The following is a 23541-nucleotide window of genomic DNA, read 5'->3' as shown; positions in this document are numbered from 1 at the left end:
AGGAACCTCCCACACCCAGGCACTCAGAGGACTAAAAACAAAGTATAAAGGGTCATTTTAGAGATGTGGCAGCCAATTACTAGCTTTTCTGACAGTTTCCTGTTAAAGCCATAATTACCTGGAGGAAGGGTAGGTCAAAGAAAAGTTATAGAACCCATTGCTCATGGCATTAAATAAGTTGACAACCTCAGATACAGATGGTGGTGACTTTGGCAAAAGCATTTGAGTCAAAGATATTCTGAATGTTTCTTCTTCTAGTCTATTTAATGAATAGAGGCTACTACATCTATCTGTCTTTCTACAGCTTTAACATAGTGTGGGTGATAAGGAACCAGGGTCGAAGACATGTTGGAGTCAGGGTGGCAGAGGAATGATAACACCTGGGCCAGAATTCTGAATTTGGGTATACCAGTGCATCTGAATGTCCAGCTCAAATTGGACTGACCTGATGGCCTAAGAGCTGATTGAACCAAAGAAGCATCAAAAGAACCACAGGTATAACTGTTCTGGATCTAGGGCTGGGAAGCCAGACTGAAGCAAGCCCACCTTGATAGCTTCTCTCCAACACATGTGTTGCTTTACTTTGCTCCCCAGCTACTCTGCACATCTCTTTGCTTTGACTCTACAATCAACAGCACCACTGTTGTGATTGATTCAATCAATCTGGCCAATTGATCAAGTCCTGCAATGTTTTGAATTGGACTTTTCTCCTAAACTTCTCCCTCGCTTTCTCCTTCAAATTCCCCATCCTTCTTACATTCCCCTCCCTTCAGAATTGTAATCTGACAATTTAGGGACTTTAGCCTGCTTGCCTAGCCTCTTTTCTGTATGCCCCATATTTTCTTCAGTAAAAGTACCAAAAGACAATTCCTGGTTTGGTCTTTGCCTCTCTCCTCACACACCTATGGGATGGATGAACTCCACATAAAGGTGTCTTTCTGCTGCAGACTCTGTAAGTCTGCAGTGATGGTGCAGTATTTAGACTGCAGCCTGACAGTACAGGTGGAGTAGTCTCACAGTGGCTGAGCCCTTAGCTAGGACAGATTTGCAGCAGTCCAATTGGGAGCACTTCTTAGGTGCTAGCCCAACCATAGCAGTAAAATCCAACAAAGTGATGGTGTTACACTTAACTGGGTGAGCAGCCTGATTGTGGTGGTACAGCCCTCTGGTTGTAGCCTGACTGTGACGGTGCTACCTCTAACTGGGTCAGCAGCCTGATAAAGGGGACGGTGCAGGGTTTACAAAGGTGAGGGTGCAGCTTGACACTGACGGTACAGCCTTTTGGCTGCAGCATGACATAACAGGTTAGGAGCAATTCAAATAAGCAATCCAGTGTAGGCAGCCCCTCTCCAAAGAGAGGAACTAGAAAGGAAAGGACAGGACACCTGGGCTTCCAGTTAAATTGGCACATATTGGTCTGAAATTATTGGTGAAGGTGTAGTCGCAGATACTGCAGCTGAACAAACTATTTGGTGACAGTGCAGATGTAAAACTGCAGCCTGACAAATTGCCATTAAGTGAGGGTGCAGCCACTGGATTTAGTTGGACAGCTCACTGATGACAGCCCGCTGCTGCCATCTGGTGACGCATCGATAAATCCCTGCTGCAGCTGGACAGGAAAAAAAATGGTTCCTGTGGCTTAGAGCAAATTCTCTGCCAATCAAACAGGGAGCTCCCTTTGTTTGTAGCAATAAAGTGATGCACAGGCAATGGGAGGGGAAATGTGTTGGGGATTCCAAAAAGAATGGATAGCAGTGGGCAAGTGGAGGGAGGCGGGGAGTTGAAACACATGTTTTTAATATGAAAGCTACCTGTGTGGAAGGAAGAAGTGGGGAAATGTGGAAAGAGAGGCAGTCCATGTGAATAGCGCTTGTCAACTCTGCTTTGTATTTATCACACTTCCTTATGCAATAAACCTCTCCATCTGGAAAACTTCTTAAAGTCCCATTAAGTTCAGTGTGACTTCTGGGCTTCCACATAACTATGTGTGATGTGCCTTTCCCCACTGCTTTCAATAACATATTCACATTCTATTTGTTTAATCTTCAGATTGCTGAACATCCATTTTTTGTGTATATAACTCCTACCAAAATATTCCTCTGAAAACCTAGAAATGTGCACAACCTTCTTGACAAACCAGAGAAATTTCTCACCGTTTTCTAGGCTAATTTACTAAGTATATGCCACCAGCTATATGTCACAGTATAGATGTTCTTATCACTTGGCTAAAGAAACAGCTCTTGCAATGGTTTTGCAGACCTAACTACTTAAATTATTTACCTGTGTCTTCATCAAATATAGATTTAGCTTCCATCTTCTTCTTGGCACTCCTTTCTTTAGGTTTTACAGCAAGATCAGCAAAGATGTCAACATCATCATCAAAAAGATTTACTTCCAGTTCTTTTGTTTTGACAGGCAGCTTAACAGCTTCTGATGCAAATATATCATCCTTGAACAAAGAAAGTGAAGCTTCAGTATAAGGGAGGTGTTTATAACCACATATCCTCTTCCTGGCTACTCATTTTATCTTGTAAACATGCCGGTTAGGTAAGTAAATTATGTGCACTAGCTAATACTTTGAACTTGGAAGAAGCAGGTCCAAATCACATATCCAAATCTGTGGGAGGAGAGCTGGTCTTGTGGTAGCAAGCATGACTTGTCCCCATAGCTAAGCAGGGTCTGCCCTGGTTGCATATGAATTGGAGACTTGATGTGTGAGCACTGCAAGATATTCCCCTCAGGGGATGAAGCCGCTCTGGGAAGAGCAGAAGGTTTCAAGTTCCCTCCCTGGCTTCTCCAGGATGGGGCTGAGGGAGATTCCTGCCTGCAACCTTGGAGAAGCCTCTGCCATTCTGTGAAGACAATACTGAGCTAGATGGATCAATGGTCTGACTCAGTATATGGCAGTTTCCTATGTTCCTATGTTCCTATCTGCTGTGTACTCACCAAGCAGCCTTTGGCAAGTCACTCCCATTCTGGGACAGATTCACAGATTATGAGAACAGAATGGGACCTGCTTCTGTGTGGCAAGTTATCAACCACTCTGATAACTTCTGTAAGACAGAACTATGTGGACAGATAATAGTGGTGTGTGTGATGGGGGAAGACCAACCTGACCTACGTAGTTCCTACTCACAGATATTAGTGGAATGATGACATGTGAAAACTGATTCTTTGCCACTCCAGGAACACATGAACCTTTGGTTTGGCTGGTCTATGACAGTAATAAACTCACTCTATCTATCTATCTATCTATCTATCTATCTATCTATCTATCTATCTATCATGAACCTTTGGATGATGGATAAGAATCTTAAAGCACATTGCACACTACAATAAAATCTAAAACAACAACGAATTAGAGAGCATTATTCCTTTTTACCACAGAGTGAGTTTCTCCATTACATCTACTGTAACTACAGTAGTTGGGAAATTGTTTCAGATTGATTCTTCTGTTTTTGTTCGTCATGGGGATAGGGCCATTGTTCAGCGACAGAACATCTGCTTTGCATGCAGAAGGTCCCAGATTCAATCCCTGGCATCTCCAGGTAGGGCCAGGAAAAAAATCCAGTCTAAAACCAGTAAGTAATTTCCCCCACCAAAGAGGTGCTAAGCAAAAGCAACTGTATATAAAACAAGCAGAATCTAGGTCTGAAGGAACAAGCTTCCCAATACTACCTCAAAAATATCTTTCATTGGAGGGTCCTGATTTGACTGAGTAGGGGTTTTGGGATCTTTTCTCTTCACCGTTTTTTTATTAGTGAAGAGATCCTCTTGGTCCTCCAGGAAAGAGACAGGGCTGGGTTTCTTTGAAGGCTTTACAGGATGGAAGATAACTTCACAATTTGGATCACCCAGTGCCAATGGCATAGATGGTCTTGGGACTTGGGTTGCCAGAGTTTCCATTTTTGCTTTTGCCTTTGACTGCAAGACCTCTTTAGACACTGTGCTGTTAGTAGAAGAATTGCTAGATTCAAAAAGATCATCTACATCAAACAGGGCTGTTGATTTTGAGACAGGGCTCCCATCCGTCTCACACAGCTGATTACTGCTGTTGATCAATGGTGGCAAATTAGCTTTGTCAGTGTTTTGCTCTCTACACCTTCCATCATACAGTGTGGCTGGGGGCACAGAGCTTTCCTTTGAGAGAGACAGGGATGAGTCCTCAGCAATGATTTTTTTATTCTCATTGGACTCTTGGGCAGCTAGTCGCCTGGCAGTTCTGGTAGGTGGTCGTTTCCCAGTCATCTTGATTCTGCCCTGCAATTACAATAAAGATAGGAAGTTGCAACTAGCACACTTATACATCAATTAGTAGTAAGACCCAGGACAGTAATTTTTAAAAAGCAAGAAAACAACAGTGTGTGGTATTATGGATTGCACTTTACATACCAAGTTGTACTTTGTGAAATTCAAGACAGGTTGAACACAAGTTGCTAGATTTCAACATGAAAGATTCTCCTTTATTATTGTTTCTCTTCAATTATGGGAAAGTGGGGGGAAAGGCTAGTATCCCACTGCCACCAAACAGGAGTTAAACATTAAAGGTATAACTAGTTAACTGCTCCTATTCATTGCACTTTCTCTTTAAGGAAAGATGCTGCCTCTCTTGTCCCTAATTTACTCCCTTAGGACTTCTTCCCCCATTTTAATTTTGAGCAAATCTTCAACTCCTGGGAGTCTCCCTGGGTTGCAATAATATAGAAAATATACTTTCTCCCCTCTCTTTATTTGCAAACAGGGTAGAATAGCACACAGACATAGGTGCGTAAAAGAAACTAACACACTATACTATGTATAAAAGTAACATTTTCTTCCCGTTTATTGAAAGTTTTCAGATCACAGTTACCTAGCTCAAGTACAGTTCAGTGCTATATAAACAACAAACCCGAGGGGCCAAGATAGTGACTAACTAGCAGCACTATTCATGAGCTCCTGCCTTAAAACTGGACTTCTCTTCATTGGAGCTAAAATTCTCTAGCAAAACTACATAAACCTTAACCATGACAAATAAAAGCAAGAGCAGGAAAAATAGGAACAGCCCTAACAACTAATCAACCAAGGCAGGGAAGCAGATGAGGATCAACTCCTACCTTCCCACCAATGGAACCATGAGAACAACCTTCACACTCCCTACCAAAAACAGATTTATGGCCCTGGGCACAGAGAACCCTCCCTCACCCCTGCAAGGAGCCTGATGCATTACATCAGGCATCTCCTTTGCTATCTAAGAACTCCGGCTCAGACAAACCCCTGGAGCAGAGAGACAGGGGACCTAAGAGAGCCAAACATCCATGCAGCTGCTCATATAGACCCCTACCAAAAGATTTTTAGGAGAAGCATGTTTGTTTACAGCAGAAATGGACATACAAATTCTAGGGCACTTAAACACATTCTCAACAAAAGTAGATAAGCTCAGGCATGCCTTTGATGAATTTGTGCTACACAAATATACAATTAAACCTCTAAACACAGCTTCTGGCAATGCCCAAGCAACTCCAGCCTCAGCTCCAGTCAGAACCTCTGCCAAAATCACACAAAGGATACATGCTGGACTGTGTATTTCAAACTTCCCAGGTGCTAATGCAAATAGAAATGAACCTTAATGTCAGGAGTTGGGCTCATAATAAAGTGATTACTAACTCTCTGAGCCAACTTTTAAACTGCCACTCCAGATCTGTAGACCTGGACCTGATCCAACTTCTGCCAAGCTGCCAAGGTTTAAAGAGAATTCTGCTCACCTTCAGATATCACACCCTCCCACACCAGCTCCTTCGGATGAGGGCGGGGAGGGGCACCTTCTCCATAACTTCTAAGCTTGCAGATCTGGGGAATTTACTCGTGTTTAAAAAACAGATGTAGCCACTGACCCTTCTCCTTTCCATCTCAGAGTCTGAACCCACAAACACCAACAGTGACATGGACTCCCTTCACCATCAGTCCCCATCTGAGGGCCCCATTAGTGCCAATGCCAGAGCCCCAACCCAGGACAGCTCTATCTATGCTCCCTCCTGGTGCTGAAGAGCCCCAAACACTCTTCATGGATACAAAAACCCGAAAGGAAGGGGTCCTTGAGCTAACCCAGCCCTAGCTTATAACATCACTATGCAACCCTACTACTGCTGCTGAAGAGCTTCAGACCCTACATACAGACACTGCTACCCCAAAGGAAAGGGCCTCCACATTGCACTCATTGCCCCAGCAGTCACCACATGCAACCCCCAGAGACCCTGTCTTGTCTATGGGCCCAGGAATGTCATTTGCCAACAATCTTCATTTTGACATCACTGTAATCTCCCCAGTTTATTTGCTTGAGATGCGGTAGCTGCCTTCTTCCTATGTGGAATCTGTATGCTAAGAGAGGGTTGGGGCCCCTGAGCAGAGAGCTCAAGATTCCACCATCTTCTGCCAGAATCATTTTCTGTGCAGCCCCCTTCTCCTCCCCACCTCTATGTATTCCAAGCATTCTATATGCTATGTATATCGCGCATTCTTTCATCACTGAGGCACGCATATATTGTTATACATTAACCTGTTAGCCTGACTAAAGAACATATAATTATATATTGTGCATAATAGTCTTTCCCCTATGAATATTCTTAACAATATCAAGTCTCTGCCTGTTGCACATACATACACCCACCCACCAATCAATGCAGTCTGAAATGGTACAGACCACATGCAGGTTTTATCATCTTATCTGTTTATGAGAACTAGGCCTCTGCTATGTCATTAATCAAGATCCTCCAAGTTCCTCAGACTCACTCCATGGATTAGCAAAATATATTTTGCAGAAGCTAAAGTCAAACTGTGTTACAATCGCTCCCTTTTGTTATGTTATTTATACTTAATCTTATGCCTTTTGGTTTTTTAATTTAATTCATCGGTGTGCAGAATGGATTTTGTTCTGGGCATCAGTATCAAGGCAGTGTGCACACACATGCATTCAGAATGGGGCCTTCCTGATTCAACCTGAGCGGGATCTAAAATTAACTGAGCAGCCATCAAAAAATGTGTGAGCACACACACGCCTTAGAGGGAGCACTGTTCAGCACCTAACTGAAAAATACTCCACTCATAACTCAGTCTCCTTGTATAAAGCCTTCATTGATCTCAAGTCCACTTTTGACTCCCATCTCACCCAAAATGGGATAAACTGGAAGAATGGGATAAACCTCCAAAATTGGATAAACTGGAAGCCTTGACTGATCAATGCCTGCTATTCCTCATTCATTCTCTGCTTGATGACACATCCCTGAAAGTTAGATGCAACCCTTGACACTTATCTAATGCCATCCCAACCCATAAGGGTATCAAACAACGTTGCATACTTGCTCCTCTCCTGTTCAACTTCTATGTAAATGACATGGTGGGCCATCTAAACAACTCCACCACCACCACCACCCCCGCAAAGCTGGGAGAGAAACATATTTCCACCCTGCTCTATGCTGATGGCAGTTCTCTCAAGGATCCCCACAGGACTTAAAAGAGCACTGAGGACCCTCATCCAATACTTCAAGGAAGCCTACTGGAAATCAGTTACCACAAAAACAAAATCATGGTCTTCGCTAAGAGACCCAGGACACACTCCTGGCATATAACCGGGAATGACATCAACCAGGTCTCATGTTTCAAATACCTGCAGGTGGTTTTCCACGCTTCTGGGACTAGGAAGGCCCATGGCAGCTATATTGCCCAAAATGCCCAGAAAAGCACCGCTGCCATTCTAAAATTCTTCCACTCAAAAATGGGTCCAATACAGCCCTTAAGCCATCTGAAGCTAAGTCAATGGCACAACTTCTATACAGTGCCCAGTTTGGCCCCTTTTCCAATTTTGCCCCTCCAGAGTTTGTCAAATCCAAATTCTTAAGAGCAGTACTGCAAAAACCCTGTTGTGTCTCTAACGCCACTCCACGACTGGAAGCAGGCCTGGTGGAAGTGGAAGCCAGAATCTGGCTGCCCATACTCAACTACTGGCTGAGATTATCCCTCCTCCCAATGGGACTAGCCTACTCAACATCAATGGCCAAAACAAGATCTACCTGGCATTCGACAAAAAAAGCAGGTTAAAAAGTGCTGAAAATTGACACTTTGGTCCTTTCCCCAAAAACCTTAGAACAGCGCAGGGGCGCACCTAGGTAACTGGGGCACCCGGACCTCCCCCGCTGCAAGGTCCCCTGCTGTGAGGCCCCCCAAAAACATGCTTTTGGGGGGCCTCCTGCAGCCTTGCCACACCAAACCTCTGTTTTCCCCACCGTAATTTCAGCTACCATGTGTGCGGCTGAGGGGTGATCCGAAAAGGCGTCCCGCCCTCCGCAGCGGACTGAGCAACCACTAGGCCTGTCCGTCCAGCCCAGCAGCTCTTGATAATTGAAACTTCAGCATGTCTGCGCAGTTGAAATAGATCGCCGCAAGCCCGTGACAGCCCCAGCACTATCTTGGAAGGCACACACAGAACACTGGGAAGTGTGTGTGCCTTTCAAGATGGTGCTGGCACTTGACAGATCTCTGTTATGCTTATAGCCCTGCTGCCCTCCAGCACTGGGAAATGCACAGCATTGCATGGAGGTGGGGAATGACCCTCACACTGGATATTTTTTTAATCAAAGTAATCTTATTTATGTATTCTTTCTCTGTGTAAACCGCCCTGAGCCATTTTTGGAAGGGCAGTATAGAAATCAAATAAATAAATAATAATAATCCTCACACGCACCTTCCAAAATACTGTTGTATATATACTGTTGCATATTTTATTATTTATTTATTTTTACATTTATATCCCGCTCTTCCTCCAAAGAGCCCAGGACAATGTACATGTTTAACCCTTGCAAAAACCCTTTGAGTTAAGTTAGGTTGAGAGAGAAGTGATTGGCCCAAAGTCACCCACTGAGTTTCATGGCTAAATGGGGATTTGAACTCGGGTCTTCCTGGTCCTAGTCCAACACTCTAATCACTACACCACACTGGTTTCACTAAACCATTGTAAGACTTGACTATAATGCAGAATATCCTGCAGCTATTTTAGAAATATATAAAAATATAATGCAATTCACTGCATACATTAGAATCAATACTAAATGTGACACAGGGGAGGGTATTGTATTGTATTGCTAGCACTGTAACGATAAATTTTCTGTTCACAAGCCTCCAAAAGCCTGCCCATTTAAGACCAGAGTTAAGGCTATCTCATTTTGGCTCAAGCTCCACAAAGCCAGGAAATTGGAACCTAAGGCCAATGCCTTGACAGATGGGCCATGTGATCAGTAAAGATGTTGTGCAAAGTCACAAATTCTGCTTGCTTACAGTTTGCCTTTGATGTACCCACATGGACACCATGGAGCATCTTTGCTGGTTCCAGGCACTCCAGATTCCCCATCTTCAGTGGGGCCTCAAAGACCAAGGAAAAGTGTGGGGTGCATGGAGGGAAAGTTGTAAGTGAGCAGAATTTGGGACATTGCACAATGTCATTACTGATCACATGGCACAACTGTTAAGGCATCAGTCTTAGATTTAAATTTCCTGGCTTTGTGGGGCCTGAGCTCCCAGGTTAATAAAAACTCTCTCTCTTACAATCTGCTTTATGAAAAGACAATTGTTCTTATTGCATAGCTTTTTCTTTTAATCTAATAACTAGCCAACCCGCACAGAGCATCTGTGCGCTCTTTGGGGCCGGCTGTTCTTCCCTCCCTCCAGCCCCACTCTCTTGCCCTCCCTCCTCCTCCCGCACAACTCAGCGGCCAGGCCCACCACCGCCTCAGCTGAGCGGCCGGGCCTGCCACTGCTTGCCTCTGTGGCCAGGCCTGCCGCTGCCGCTTGTCTCCGCAGCTGGGACCGCTGCTGCTTGCCTCTGTGGTCAGGCTGGGCCAGCCGCCATCTCTGGCCTCCACAGCCGGGCCCGCTGCCACCGCGACGACCAATCTTCTTGGGTGCGCCTCAGCCAAGCAGGCACCTCTGCCGCCCAGCCAATCAGCTGGACGCACATTCTAAGGCGCACCCAGGAAAATTAATAATATAGATAAATTAGACTGTTGCGAAAGTGTTCTACTCTTCATTCTGTGTCTGCCTTAGTCACATGTCACATTTGGAGGCCTAAGACTGCTCAGCCCTTCTATGGAGGGTTTTGCCACTTTATCCACCCCCCCCCCCGGAATCTTATATGGAGAGTGGGTTTTCCCACATCGAAATGAAGTGGATGCTGGCAACCTATTGTGAATCTCTTACAGGCAAGGATCCAACCCCAGTGAACTCCCCTTCCTCCTCTGGCTCTGGTACGAGCTATGACAGCTCCCCTCAAAAATGCTAGCACCAATAACTCAGGCTGGTAGATTTCCACCACACTGCAAGGCCAAAGTGGGTGCCTGATATCCCGAAAAGGGAATGGCAGTATTTGGGGAAGAGCAGCCTCAGGGGAATGCCATACTCAACTCTGCTGTCTAGGAGCTGTTTCTTGGGCTAGCTGCTCAGGCCTAGCAGTGACGCAGCCATCTGCTAGCAACCTGAAGCATGAGGCAGCATCTGAGGGTGAGTGACCACCAATAGTGACTCTAAAAGCAAGCCATGGTATGGCCTGCACCAAGTAGTTTGGGTCTACATGAGGCAGCAACTGGAACTTACCAATGTGGCCCAGGTGCAGTCAGCCACTTCAAATTGATTTCCCCCCTCTCTTCTCTTATTAGTCCACACTGTGGACATTGGGATGACAGCCCCCTTCCATGTTGTGCCCACCCTACCTAGAGGCTCAGTGAATAACCCTGCTGCCAGAACTGTAGGGTTGGGGGGGGCGCAAGGGGCAAAGTCCACCTGGGATCGTCTCCACATGAGTGAGGACAGGATGGGCTGGTGAGGAGGCTCATGCAGGGTCGGTTACTGGGCACACAGGGTGTCTCTTCCAAATGCTTAGGCTAAGGTGAGCAGACCACGCCCAAAGCACATTTACCCATCCTTCAGACGCCTCTGTGTGCCTCTTGGGCATATTGGGGCACAGCTGTAAAGCTGTTTTGGTGTCACAATGTGTCTTCTTTCTTCCTTCATGCCTAGTCAAAGAAGAGGATTTAAGCGGCTGGACCCGGCTCCTCTGACCAGGCAGTGAACCTTTTAAACCACAGCTGCAGGAGAAAGACTGGCTCTATACATGGGCATTGGCAGACTTTTTCCAGCGGGGGTTGCAAATTATACACATACGTTAATAGAAATAAACACACAACCAGGTTGTATCCAATATTAATATTGGTTCAGTCCAGGGGTAGGCAACTGCCCCCCTTGTTCAGACATTCATGGCTCTAGAGGGGAAGCAAGAGGTGTCTACTAGTCCAGCTCCAGTTTCCTCTAATTTGAGCCTGCCTCCCAGTGGCCCATTTCAGTCTCAGCCCTGAGGGATGACAACTACAGATTGTTCCTGATGGCATTCTTTCAAACATTATCAGATGCCTCCCCTAGTTTCCTTAACTTTGTACAAATACATTTACCTTGCCCCCCCCCCCGCCAAAATCCCTGTTCTTCTATATATTCCTCTGATCTTTCTGGAGACTAGAACAAGTAATGAAATTCAGTTAAAAGTGACTTTAATGATCAGACAGTAAATGTGATTTGTAGACGTCACTCCACTTCTTCAACCAGATGTATAAAATTACCTTGTTGACGTTTTGTAAAATTTCTGCTTGCATTGGATCATCAAAACTGACTTCCATCTCTTCACTGCTTCTTGTAGCAGAGGGCTTTTTGATAAGTTGCACGCCCTGAGGCTCATGACATGGAGTCTCTGGATATAGAGGAGGTGGTTTCACAATAGAGCAATTTGAAGTCCCAGTTGGCAGCAAAGCTGCTGGGTTAATATTCAAATTTGCCTTAGAAAATGAGGGAGAGACTAATGTTAATGGCATCAATAGGTCAGGCCAAAAGTCTCCTGTGTCAGACACAGCCCAAGAGAGAAAAAAAGATCAGCAAGAGTATTCCTATATTTGCCAAGGGGAAAAAAATGAAGTAGCCAAGAACACTGCATGCACACAGACTGACAACCATATCTTCCTGTCTCCCAACCACAATACTTTACATTCCAATCAGAATTTGTAAGCCTATCCAGAAATCTCTTGTTCCCAAAACAGCACATCTTGTTAAACATGCATTTTACAAGTATCTGTAAGAAAGGACTGAAGTTGGAAGCAAAAAGGATTAAAAGAACAACAAAACGATATGAAAAGTATATTGAAAGTTAAAATGCCAGTAAATTACTTGTAGTTTTCCAATCCGAGACGAAGGTTCTTTATGTTTACTCGCAGCAGGGCCAGTGGATTTCTGCATAAAGTTACATTAGACTTTAGTAAATTAAAATTAATGAGAACACCACACATTTTTATGGAGGAATCTCAGAATATTCACAGACGCCTGGAAAACATAGTCCAATCCCCCAACCCTGTTTAGGTTGAGAAGGGAAAGGTAATCCCTGAACCCTTATTAATTAGGTTGAGAAGGTGAGGTAATAACAAAATATTCAATGAGGAAACCTACAAAAAAGGCAAGCCTCATTCAGTTATTATTAAAAAGGACAGCATACTCAAGGACACTATCCCAAGTGGGGACAGAAGTCCTGCCCCACCCGCCATGTCTGTCATTCCTGCCCCTCCGGCGACACTCATGCTTACACACCCTTTGTCTGAAGCAGCAAAGATTGTATGTATGTCAGGCGCTTCCATGATCACGAGACTGAAGAACTTGAGTCTTCCACTCATGGAAATGCCTGCCATCACGCTTACCTTTGTTGCTTCAGACAAAGGCTGTGTAAGCATGAGCATCAGGGGCCGGGGTGAGAGTGGAGTGACAAACTCAGCAGCAGGGCAGGACTTCCGTTCCCGCTTGGGACAATGTACTTGAGTACACTGTCCTTTTAATAATGTCCGAATGAGGCCATTGTGACTGTATTATACTGTGTTAGCTAGACATAAATTGGGATAGTCCAGGGAGTGGTCTTTTAGAGAATGCAACAGCCAGCCTCTCTTGAAGCTGGTGATACTAACATAAGACAATCGAAGCTACTGTACATCCTGATGCATTTCCATTGTGAAAATTCTACATGGCAGAATTTGCAAACCTCAACAGCCTCCAGACTTGATTTTTCTTCTTGGTTGGCACTTTGATCACAATCCAGAATTTTACTGTCGTCCTCCACAGAAGAGATTGTGCTGCCCTTCTTTTTTACTGTTTTCTTTTCTGCTACCTTCCAATAAATTAAAAACAAACAAACAAAAGGCATAAGATTAAGTATAAATAACATATCAAAAGAGAGAAATTGTAACACAGTTTGACTCTAGCTTCTGCAGAATATATTTTGCTAATCCATGGAGTGAGTCTGAGGAACTTGGAGGGCATTGATACTAGCTGGGTGACTCTGGGCCAGTCACTTCCCTCTCAGCCTAACCTACTTCACAGAGTTGTTGGGAGGAGAAACTCAAGCATGTAGTACACCGCTCTGGGCTCCTTGGAGGAAGAGCAGGATATAAATGTAATAATAATAATAATGATAATAATAATTGATTAATGGCATAACAGAGGCCTAGTTCTCATAAACAGATGAGGTGATAAAACCTGCATCTGGTCTGTACCATTTCAGACAACATTGGTGGGTGGGTGTATGCATGCATGTGCAACGGATACATATACGTCTAAGCAAAAATTATGTATCTGGACATAGCAAACTGACATCATAAGAGAATATTAAGTTATGCAAATCAGTTGAGGAGTTGCTTTTGTGGGCTGGCATCTTTATAATCAGACAGCTCCTGAGTACAGCTACTGCTTTTTGTGTCACCCCACCTTCCACAAGAGCAAACAACTTTAATTTATTTACTTACTTACTTTTATATCCCGCTCCTCCTCCAAGGAGCCCAGAGCGGTGTACTACATACTTGAGTTTCTCCTCACAACAACCCTGTGAAGTAGGTTAGGCTGAGAGAGAAATAACTGGCCCAGAGTCACCCAGCAAGTATCATGGCTGAATGGGGATTTGAACTCGGGTCTCACCGGTCCTAGTCCAGCACTCTAACCACTACACCACTCTGGCTTCCAACTTGGAACCTAGAATATGTCATCTACCTCCAGGTACCAGAAGCCTCTGCCGTACATATCCCCAAGTGTCCCAGAATTAAAATATCATTGTATCATTTTGTGCCTGAACTGTAAGCTGTATTAGAAGCCAATTTTGGCCAAAAAGCAAGATACACATTTAACAAATAAATCCTTCTCCCCAACATATGTGATATGTTGTATATGTGAAAGATTTATTATTCTTGTATTTGTACCTCCAACCTTTTGGAACTATAACTATTTGTATCTTCATATCTGAACCTGAAAATGGTATAGCCCAATCACAGGTTATCTGTGAAAATATCTACTGTTTGTGCAAATTAGGCCCAAGTCTCTGCTTTTGAGGCACAATCACCTTTTATGTGCCAATTGACTGTGATTTCTACAGCAGCAAGGATGGCTATCTTTTCTGAATATTTATGCAACCCACCCTAATCCTCTGAAATAGAATAAAAATGTAAATACATAACATACAGTTTACCTGTAACCACTGTTATTGTGCAACTAGAATTCAAGGACAGCTACTTCTTTACATGAATAGTTAACAGCTTTTCCCCCACAAGTTTCTCAGAAATGCTACTGATACTCCAAATCCAACTCTCTGCCAGTTGTCACTGGGCCTAGGTTTTGGGATGGAATTGGAGTTTTCAAAGAAAGGCAGTTAAGTTATAGATTAAAAAGCCCCCTAGTTTGTCAGTTATGTCACTAAAGAAAAAAGGAAAGGTTGGGATGTCAAGTCGGTGCCAACTCCTGGCGACCACAGAGCAATATGGTTTCCTTGGTAGAATATAGGAGTGATTTACCATTGCCTTCTCCCATGCAGTATGAGATGATGCCTTTCAGCACCTTCCTATATCACTGATACAGGAGTTTCCCATATTCTGGGAAACACACCAGTAGGGATTCGAACCAACAGCCTCCTGCTCTCTAGGCAGGTTGTTTCCCTGATGTGCCATTACGTGGCATTATGTCACTATAAAGGCTGTAAATTCTATTTCTCATAAAACTAAGGTTTTATATTGTTACAAGTGAATTTTAGCCCGTTGAAAAACGGGCGCTAGTAATGCTTTCGGCCCCCGCCGCCAAACCTCCCAGCTGCCCGATCCCACCATTTGTACAGGAAAGAGGAGCTCGCCAGCAGAGCTCCTCTTTCTGCAAAGGCTCTTCTCAAACTGGCGCTTTGAGCGGAAAGGACGCCCTTTCCGCTCAAAGCGCCAGTTTGAGAAGAGCCTTTGCAGAAAGAGGAGCTCTGCTGGCGAGCTCCTCTTTCCTGTACAAATGGTGGGATCGGGCAGCTGGGAGGGCGGTTCGGCGGCGGCATTTTTCAGGGCCAATTTGGACGGGACGGGAATGGTGGGATCGGGCCCCAAGGTTTCCCCCCCCCCGCCCGGCTTTACTGGCGGCGCCAGGCCTCGGCGGCGGCTCCGCCACCACCTCGGCCAGCTTCCCCGCCGCCTCTTCCCCCGGCGCCTCTCTCCTTTATTTGCGGCGGCCGCTTCTGGCCCCGCCACCGCCTCACCCGCACTCCCGCTGCCAGTTGCCCCGTCGCGGCCACCGCCACCTCTGGCCGTGGCCACGGCTGCGCCGCCGCCTCTCCCGCACTCTCCTCCTGGCGTAGGCGGCGGCCACTTCTCCTTCTCCCGGCCCCAACATGGCCGCCGGGTCCTGCCGTTCGTGCCTCCCTTGCCCTGTTCTGGGCATGCCCAGAACAGGCCAGGCACGAACGCACGCTTGGTGTCCGTCCACGGACGGACACCAAGCGTTTTATTAGAGAGGATGTTCCTTGCTACCATCTTTTGCACACCCGAAATGTAACTGATATTTCTCCTTTTCACTCATTAGATCATGTTAAAACATCAAGTACATTGCAGGACATCCTTGTGCTGGTTTGGTGGAAGTATGTCATTTGTTATTAGGGCTACAAGGTTTCAGAGTTCCCATTTTAAACTGAAAGTAAACTAAGGGGAAACTATTAAATACATACAGGTGAAACTCGGAAAATTAGAATATCGTGCAAAAGTCCATTAATTTCAGTAATGCAAATTAAAAGGTGAAACTGATATATGAGACAGACGCATTACATGCAAAGCGAGAGAAGTCAAGCCTTAATTTGTTATAATTGTGATGATCATGGCGTACAGCTCATGAAAACCCCAAATCCACAATCCCAGAAAATTAGAATATTACATGGAACCAAGAAGACAAGGATTGTAGAATAGAACAATATCGGACCTCTGAAAAGTATACAGTGTACTGTGCTTGATTGGCCAGCAAACTCGCCTGACCTGACCCCATAGAGAATCTATGGGGCATTGCCAAGAGAAGGATGAGACACATGAGACCAAAGAATGCAGAATTGCTGAAGGCCGCTAATGAAGCATCCTGGTCTTCCATAATACCTCATCAGTGCCACAGGCTGATAGCATCCATGCCACGCCGCATTGAGGCAGTAATTGCTGCAAAAGGGGCCCAAACCAAGTACTGAATACATATGCATGCTTCTACTTTTCAGAGGTCCGATATTGTTCTATTCTTCAATCCTTGTCTTCTTGGTTCCATGTAATATTCTAATTTTCTGAGATTGTGGATTTGGGGTTTTCATGAGCTGTACGCCATGATCATCACAATTATAACAAATTAAGGCTTGACTTATCTCGCTTTGAATGTAATGCGTCTGTCTCATATATCAGTTTCACCTTTTAATTTGCATTACTGAAATTAATGGACTTTTGCACAATATTCTAATTTTCCGAGTTTCACCTGTATCTGATTGGTATTACGGAGTTGAGCCTCTTTCTAAAAAATGATCATCACAAGAATGAACAGATTGCAGCAATGGAAACCAAGCAGTTAAGGAAGGGGCAGCAATCAATCAATCAATCAATCTTTATTACGGTCATAGACCAGCACAGGGAAGGGGCAGCATGTTTTGCAAGGGTGAGAGCATGAGATATGTTACAGCCATAAGGGTTTGTGAAGGAGGCATGTTGTGTGGGTAACAGTGAGAAAAAAGTGCTGATACAAGTGTTGTGAGTGCAAAATGTGTAGCTGTCTCTTTGCTGAAGACCGTCAAGACTTCTTGTATGAGGGTCTGGAAGTGCTCTGGAGACAGAAAAATGAAGTCCTGAAGGGTGTCAATGAGGACTATTAAGATGTAGACGCTGGTGCGATGGTATAAGCTGGCTCTTGTCTTTACTGATCAAGAAGCTGTGGTTGTACAGAGTGGTTAATATGGTCTGGAGGTCCATCTGGGCTGTGTGGAGGGCATGAGAATAAAGTAATAGATCTTCTGAGAATATGAATATTTAGATCCCCTGTAGGTGGAGAAATGTCACAGGGGTGGGGGCGAATATTTCTGTAAAGATCCGGGGCACTGGCGATAGTCCAAATGGCAGTGCTGTGTACTGGTAGAGTATGCCTGTGTATTTGAAGCGAAGGAGGTACCAGCTATTGGGGTGAATTAGAATGTGAAGGTAGGCCTCCTTCATGTCTATGGAGGCAATGTAGTCCAAGTGGTGGGGCACCTCTGTGATCGGGAAGAGACATTCCATTTGGAATTTTCTTCTTTTCACTCAACTGTTGAAAAATTTGAGGTCCAGCACTGCTCTGTATGAGCCATGCTTCTTGGGTACAGTGAACAAGACAGAATAGATACCTTCACCTTCCTGGGAGGGAGAGATGAGTTTGATGGCCCTTATCTCCACACAGGGGTGTATTACTGTGAGTAGGCCATAATGCTTAGAAGACGAATGTGAGTGTGGAGTAGGGAGGAAGCAGCTTGGAGATAAATCTTCTATCTTGTAACCCAACTCTATTGTTTAGAGGACCCAACAATCTCTTGTGGAGGATTCCCAGGTGTGGAAGTGAGCTGAAAGATGGCCTGCCAGCCTGGTGGGCCTCCCAGCCTGGTGTGCCTCCAGTCAGGCTTTGGATTTTGCTGGCTTGGTGTGTTGTATGAAGGGCTGGTGGCCCTGGTTGGAGTTTCTTCCCATAGGAAAGTATTCCGTAGGAACGTAGGAAGCTGACATATACTGAGTCAGACCATAGGTCCATCTAGCTCAGTATTGTCTACACAGACTGGCTTCTCCAAGGTTGCAGGCAGGAATCTCTCTCGGCCCTATCTTACAGATGCCAGGGAGGGAACTTGGAACCTTCTTTTCTTCCCAGAGCGGCTCCATCCCCCAAGGGCAATATCTTACAGTGCTCACACATTAAGTCTCCCATTCATATGCAATTACGACGGATCCTGCTTAGCTAAGGGGACAAGTCATGCTTGCTACCACAAGACCAGTTCTCCTCTCCGAGCTTAGGCGCTGGGTTCCAAAGTCTCTGTTGCCCCCACAGAAGGCAGGATGGAAGGTACGAGAGGGCTGAAGGCAGTCTAGATGTAGGCCTGTCGGGTCTGCGAGGCACGGACGGCATCGTCTTGCGCTTGTCCCTGGTCTCCACCAGGATGTCTTTTAGTGTGTTATCTCCAAAGAGTTTGATGCCTTTGTATGGAAAGGTCATCAGGTTGGATTTGGAGGTCAACTTGCCAGTTCTTAAGCCAGAGGTTGCATTGTCCCACCACTAATGCTGCCGATGCTCTGGAGGAAAAGTGAATGGAATCAAATGTGGCATCTACCACGAATGCTTGTGCCTTTTGTATTTTCAAGAGCTGCTGATGTAGGCAAATTGGATCTTAGTGAGACTCCTGTAATAGATCATCTACCCAAATCAGAGAGGCCCTGGCTAGCATGGAAGCTGCTGCAGAAGAGCTTATCGCTAAGGAAGTATTGTCATGAACGCGCTTGAGTGCGAGTTCTACTTTCTTACCAGTTTGGTCTTTAAGTTGTGCCTTTGCATCCCAGGGGAGGAGCGAACCGGAGATCAGCTGTATCACTGGTGCATCTGAAGGGGGTGTCTTAAGTAGCTTTTTGTTGGAACGCATAGTACCCATTTGCCACTGTGAGTGACCTCCCATTTGTGGCTGGTAACATCCATTCTTGCTTAACCGCATCAATGTTTCAGGGAAAGGTAGTTCCATGTCTTTGGTTTTAGGTTTAGGAATCTTTAAGTCCCCCTTTAGAAGGCTGAGGGGGTGTAGTTGGGGTTTTTGCCTGCTGCCTCAGCATAGCAATGGCCTTAGTCATAACGGTGGTAAAGTCCTCAGAAAGGAACAGGAGCTGGGATGAATCATACTCCTAGCCATCAGACCATTCGCCGCCCTCCTTATCCAGCAGGTGATCATGCTCAGGGTCTCCTGGATTGGTGTCATCTGGGACTGGATCCAGTTCATTTTTTGAGATCTATAATGCGGGCCTCTGGAACAGGCCTCTTATCTGGTGCAGACAGTATAGGACCATCAGGGCGGGGGTCTAGGGACTCCACCTCCAAGAGCTCTGAAAAATGAGCATCCCTGCCTGCATGCACAGACTTTTTGGATTTGTGTGCTGTACTCCTAGCCTTGGAGTGTTCGTGCATTTTCTTTGCTTTTTTTTTTTTGGTGGGAGGGAGGTGTTACTGGAATCAGATGAGGCAAACCGCTCTCTCCTGGATCTCTTTTTTCACCCTGTATTAGAATGTGAAATGTTAGCGTTCTGTAAGGAAAGGACTATGGCATACTTAAACCATGTTTGCCAGGAGGATGGTATAGCCTTGGGGTGGTCAGTAAGGGAGAGGGGGAAGGAACTCAACCCAGGGGCCCCCAAGAAGAAGCAGCAGCATGGTCAGTCTCACTGTGGTTGTTCCCATTTCCTTGTGTATCTTGATCGCCGCTTGATTTGTCCTGGGAGACCAGGGTTGAGGAGGCAATTCAGCTGTTGGTGGGCCAATCACCTGGGAAGTGTTTGATGAGCCCACCAGGGTTGTTGAGGTGGGGGTGGCAGCAGCAGCTGAACACACAACCATGGCCTGCAGTTTGGCCAATGTCTGTGGCAAGGTGGTGAGAGCGGTCTTTGTGCCTGGCAGAGCCACAGCAGGAGGGGAGGAGGAGGCGGCGGATGTGTCTGCCCCATCCTAGAGCTCTGCATGTTTGGTGGCTCTCCTCTCTACCAAGCTACAGGTCTCTCGGCCTGAAGGTGGGAGACTCAAGGTGGCATTTCATTGATCTTGTCCCAGGGAGGCCTTGAGGGCGCCACACGGGATAGTGGGCAGCCGAGCTTTCTCATTGCTGGGGGGAAGCTGGCCTCTTCCCCTTCGGGATGAGAACCATCCTTACCACCACTCTGTTTTGCTCCATGGAAGGAGAAAGAAGGGGAGCAGAAGTTAGGGAAGGAAAGGCTGGAAATGAGGTCTTTTCTTTTCTAGGGTAGAAAAGGTAGAGTGCAAGAGAAGCTGGGAAATGGACGAAAAAGCAGAAGGTAAATGAGAGATAAGATTTAAAAAATGCTAAGGAACGGAGAGAAAAGAATAGAAACAGCCTGGAGCAATGCAGGATTGAAAGAACTGGGTGGGCTATCCTCCCAAGGCTCTTAGCTAATTTACATAAGTCTGGCCTAGGAACATGTGAGGAGGGCAACCCAATTAGAGATGTCTTCGAGCTCCAGCAGCAGAGAATGTGCAGTTCCAAAAGAGCATTTGTACAATTCAAGAATTCAAGTCATGCAAAGTTGTATTGTGTTAGTTAATGTGAGGGAAAGAAAGACTGATAATGTGAAAAGTACGACGAGTAGTCCAGGCTTCTTTAGCATCCCGGATCCTGATACCAAAAGCAAACAGCATTACCACCATGAGTGAATATCTTTACCTTTCTTTGAGCATTATTACCATGAGGGAATATCTGAAGCTAAAGTATACTAGAACATGCTTAAGATATGCAAACTTATTTCCCTCATCCATGTATCTATTGGTGTACAGACCTTATGAGATTTGTTAGAGGGAAAATATCTGAACATCAGCAGAGTTCATTTTCTAATAACAAGAATGTAATATAGGGTTGACAGTTAGTGGAGACTGCATGGTATTATAATAAAGCTGCACCTTTCTCAGGTTCAGTCTAGTGGCTTACCCCATGGAAATTAAAAAGTCTAAATCCCTGCTTATTATCACTTATCCTAAAATTCTCCAGACAAAATAGTAAGTACCAGAGGCTTTGCTTTCGCTGAACTGAAGAGACCATCATTATCATCTTCATCATCAGCCCCAAATAGTCCTCCTCCAGATGACAGTTTTACCCTTGGCTTTGGAACCTAAAATTGATATACATTACAGAAATAGATCAAGGTCATTTTGTTGTTGTTGAATAACTTTTCTGTATCTGGAAAAAATCATTATTCAATATTTACTAATATTGGAGAGCAAAGGCAGATTGTGGCTTTCGATCAGGGGTGGGCAAACTTGGCCCTCCAGCAATAAATTGTGGCTGGGGATGCTGGGAGTTGTAGTTCAACAACAGCTGGAAGGTCAAGTCTACCCGCCCTAGACAATTTTAAAAAAAGATCATGCTCTATAATTCTGTCTGTTTCACAAACACCTAGGATTCTACAAATGCATAGAATTTATGTGGAGGATCAATTATGTTATAGCCCTCTCCTAAAGTCTGCACGCACACAGTATAGACACAGACTTGTCATGTCACTTGCTATTTGTAAGAACTGTGCCTCAGGATTTATAATATTTTATTATTACTTCCATCCTCTGAATAGCTCAGTAAGTATAGTAAGGTATACTTTCTATAGAATGGGAATAAATGTTAGCAGAAATGACAGATGATTTAAGGCTAAGGACACATTCTCATCTGAGAATGGCATTGCTGTGCATTCAAAGTGCATAAAAAACCTGAAAGATGCCAAAGGGTTTCAAGACACACCCGATTGTTAGAAACATAGGAAGCTGCCTTACACAGAGTCAGACCATTGGTCCATCTAGCTCAGTATGTCTACATAGACTGGCAGCAGCTTCTCCAAGGTTGCAAGCAGGAGTCTCTCTCAGCCCTATCTGGAGATGTGAGAGAGGGAACTTGGAACCTTCTGCAAGCAAATATGTAGGTGCTCTTCCCAGAGCGGCCCGATTCCGAGGGGAATATCTTATAGTGCTCACACATCTCCCATTCAAATGCAAATCAAGGTGGACCCTGATTACCAAAAGGAGACAATTCATGCTTGCACAAGACCACAAGACCAGCTCTCCTCCCATGCATGCCTACACATCAGCTCCTAGCAGGCAAATAGTACTTCCATTACTTGTTTCCTACAAACATATTCAGAGCTTGCTTCTTACAGTGCATAGTGGCTTACACAATGTGCGGCACCTCACCAATTCAAGAGCTCCATCCGATTCTAAGCTGTGCCCACGCTGTTTCTGAGTTTGCAGAGCGTCCACGGTGACTGTGTGTGTTATTGTTGTAGCAGTGACACAACCTTTAGTTGCCACAGAGCCTCTCCAAGCTCAGAAACAACATGGACACAGCTCAGAATTGGATGGAATCAGCACAGGTGACCCACTTTTGCTCAGCAAGGTGTTGCATGGTATGTAAGCCACTGTCTTCTTTTAAAAGTTACATTACTGTATCTTTTAAACACTGGGATGCCTAATGAAAGGCAGTATAAAAATCAATCAACCAACCAACCAACCAACCAACCAACCAAATAAATAAATAAATAAATAAATAAATAAAAACTACCGCAAAGACATATTTGACCAGCCAGTTTCTCCTGTTATTCTGCAAGTGAGCCTCGGCAGTGAGATTGAAACACATAAGTGATTTTTATTTTAATGTTCTTTACAAAGAAAAAGAAAGGCATGTTGAAACCCATTGGCAGTAGGTCTTGGCAAATCTATCCTTTCAAAAGTTTGCATGCTACTGTGCTAACAGAAATGGTTTGGGTTTTGTTTTGTTTTTTAATCCAATTCCAACTTAAGAACTCATTTTTAAGCAAGATCCCCATGGTATTTTCAACAGACTGACCACTTTTTTGTTGCTGGCAAAAAGATCAACATCAGGATCATTGTCTTTCTGCAGCTTATGACTGAAGAGAAGTTCTTCATCTTGGAAGACTCCTGTACTCTTGGGACACACAGTTTTCTCTGGAGGCTGGAAAGGAAATAAACACTATTAATCATTTACGGGCTCTGTAATACATTATGGCTGAGATTAGCCGAGTTTAATACATCCATTAACATCCAACTCCAGATTTCGAATGCCTAAAAAAATACAATTTTCCAGCTGCCTGTTTGTTAAAATGTGTATGTGCTCTTCTATTATTCTAAATCTGTCACCCAGCAGAATTTTGTTACCAGCTAATTCCTCTTCTCTTAGTGTAAGTAGAGTAGTCTGTCAGTGGACAAAGCACCTCCCTCCTGGTAACTGACAAGTCTAGTTTGATTAGGTCATCCTGTGGGAAGGGGCTCCTCTCCCAGACTGTGCTAGAGCAAAGCTGTCTGTTCCTTGCATGCCATCTCTTCCTCCTCCTCTATTCACATTTTCCTAGACCTATTGTGCTCCTTGCAACAAACTGAGTAACACCTGAAAACTTTGCCAAAACA

The 23541-nt window shown here is 44.8% G+C and overlaps 1 protein-coding gene and 1 long non-coding RNA gene across 19 annotated transcripts in view; one reads left to right on the top strand and one right to left on the bottom strand.

The window, feature by feature from the left end:
• LOC128350457 (uncharacterized) overlaps window positions 1-23119 on the top strand; it is a 28714-nt gene extending 5595 nt beyond the window's left edge. For 5 of the 7 annotated variants that reach the window (XR_008319337.1, XR_008319334.1, XR_008319336.1 and 2 more), the window contains exons 3-4: window positions 305-2547; window positions 22958-23119. This is a non-coding gene — a long non-coding RNA (uncharacterized LOC128350457). Of the gene's footprint in view, window positions 1-304; window positions 2548-20364; window positions 20418-22957 lie in introns of those variants that run through there. The other 2 variants (XR_008319338.1, XR_008319339.1) reach the window with 2 other exon arrangements.
• Window positions 1-23541, bottom strand: part of LOC128350452 (WASH complex subunit 2A-like) — a 155546-nt gene that overhangs the window by 2023 nt on the left and 129982 nt on the right. For 10 of the 12 annotated variants that reach the window (XM_053308812.1, XM_053308817.1, XM_053308805.1 and 7 more), the window contains 7 exons: window positions 22964-23089; window positions 21141-21245; window positions 13085-13210; window positions 12229-12291; window positions 11631-11843; window positions 3679-4260; window positions 2281-2449 (listed from right to left, as the gene is read on the bottom strand). In XM_053308812.1, the coding sequence (XP_053164787.1) occupies window positions 2281-2449; window positions 3679-4260; window positions 11631-11843; window positions 12229-12291; window positions 13085-13210; window positions 21141-21245; window positions 22964-23089 (1384 nt within the window). The remainder of the gene's footprint in view (window positions 1-2280; window positions 2450-3678; window positions 4261-11630; window positions 11844-12228; window positions 12292-13084; window positions 13211-21140; window positions 21246-22963; window positions 23090-23541) is intronic. The other 2 variants (XM_053308809.1, XM_053308808.1) reach the window with 2 other exon arrangements.

The sequence above is a fragment of the Hemicordylus capensis genome, chromosome 3 (genome assembly GCF_027244095.1).
Source record: "Hemicordylus capensis ecotype Gifberg chromosome 3, rHemCap1.1.pri, whole genome shotgun sequence".
In the NCBI taxonomy this organism is placed as follows: domain Eukaryota; kingdom Metazoa; phylum Chordata; class Lepidosauria; order Squamata; family Cordylidae; genus Hemicordylus; species Hemicordylus capensis.
Note: the sequence above shows the minus strand (reverse complement) of the source record. Positions and strands in the feature narration are given on the sequence as shown.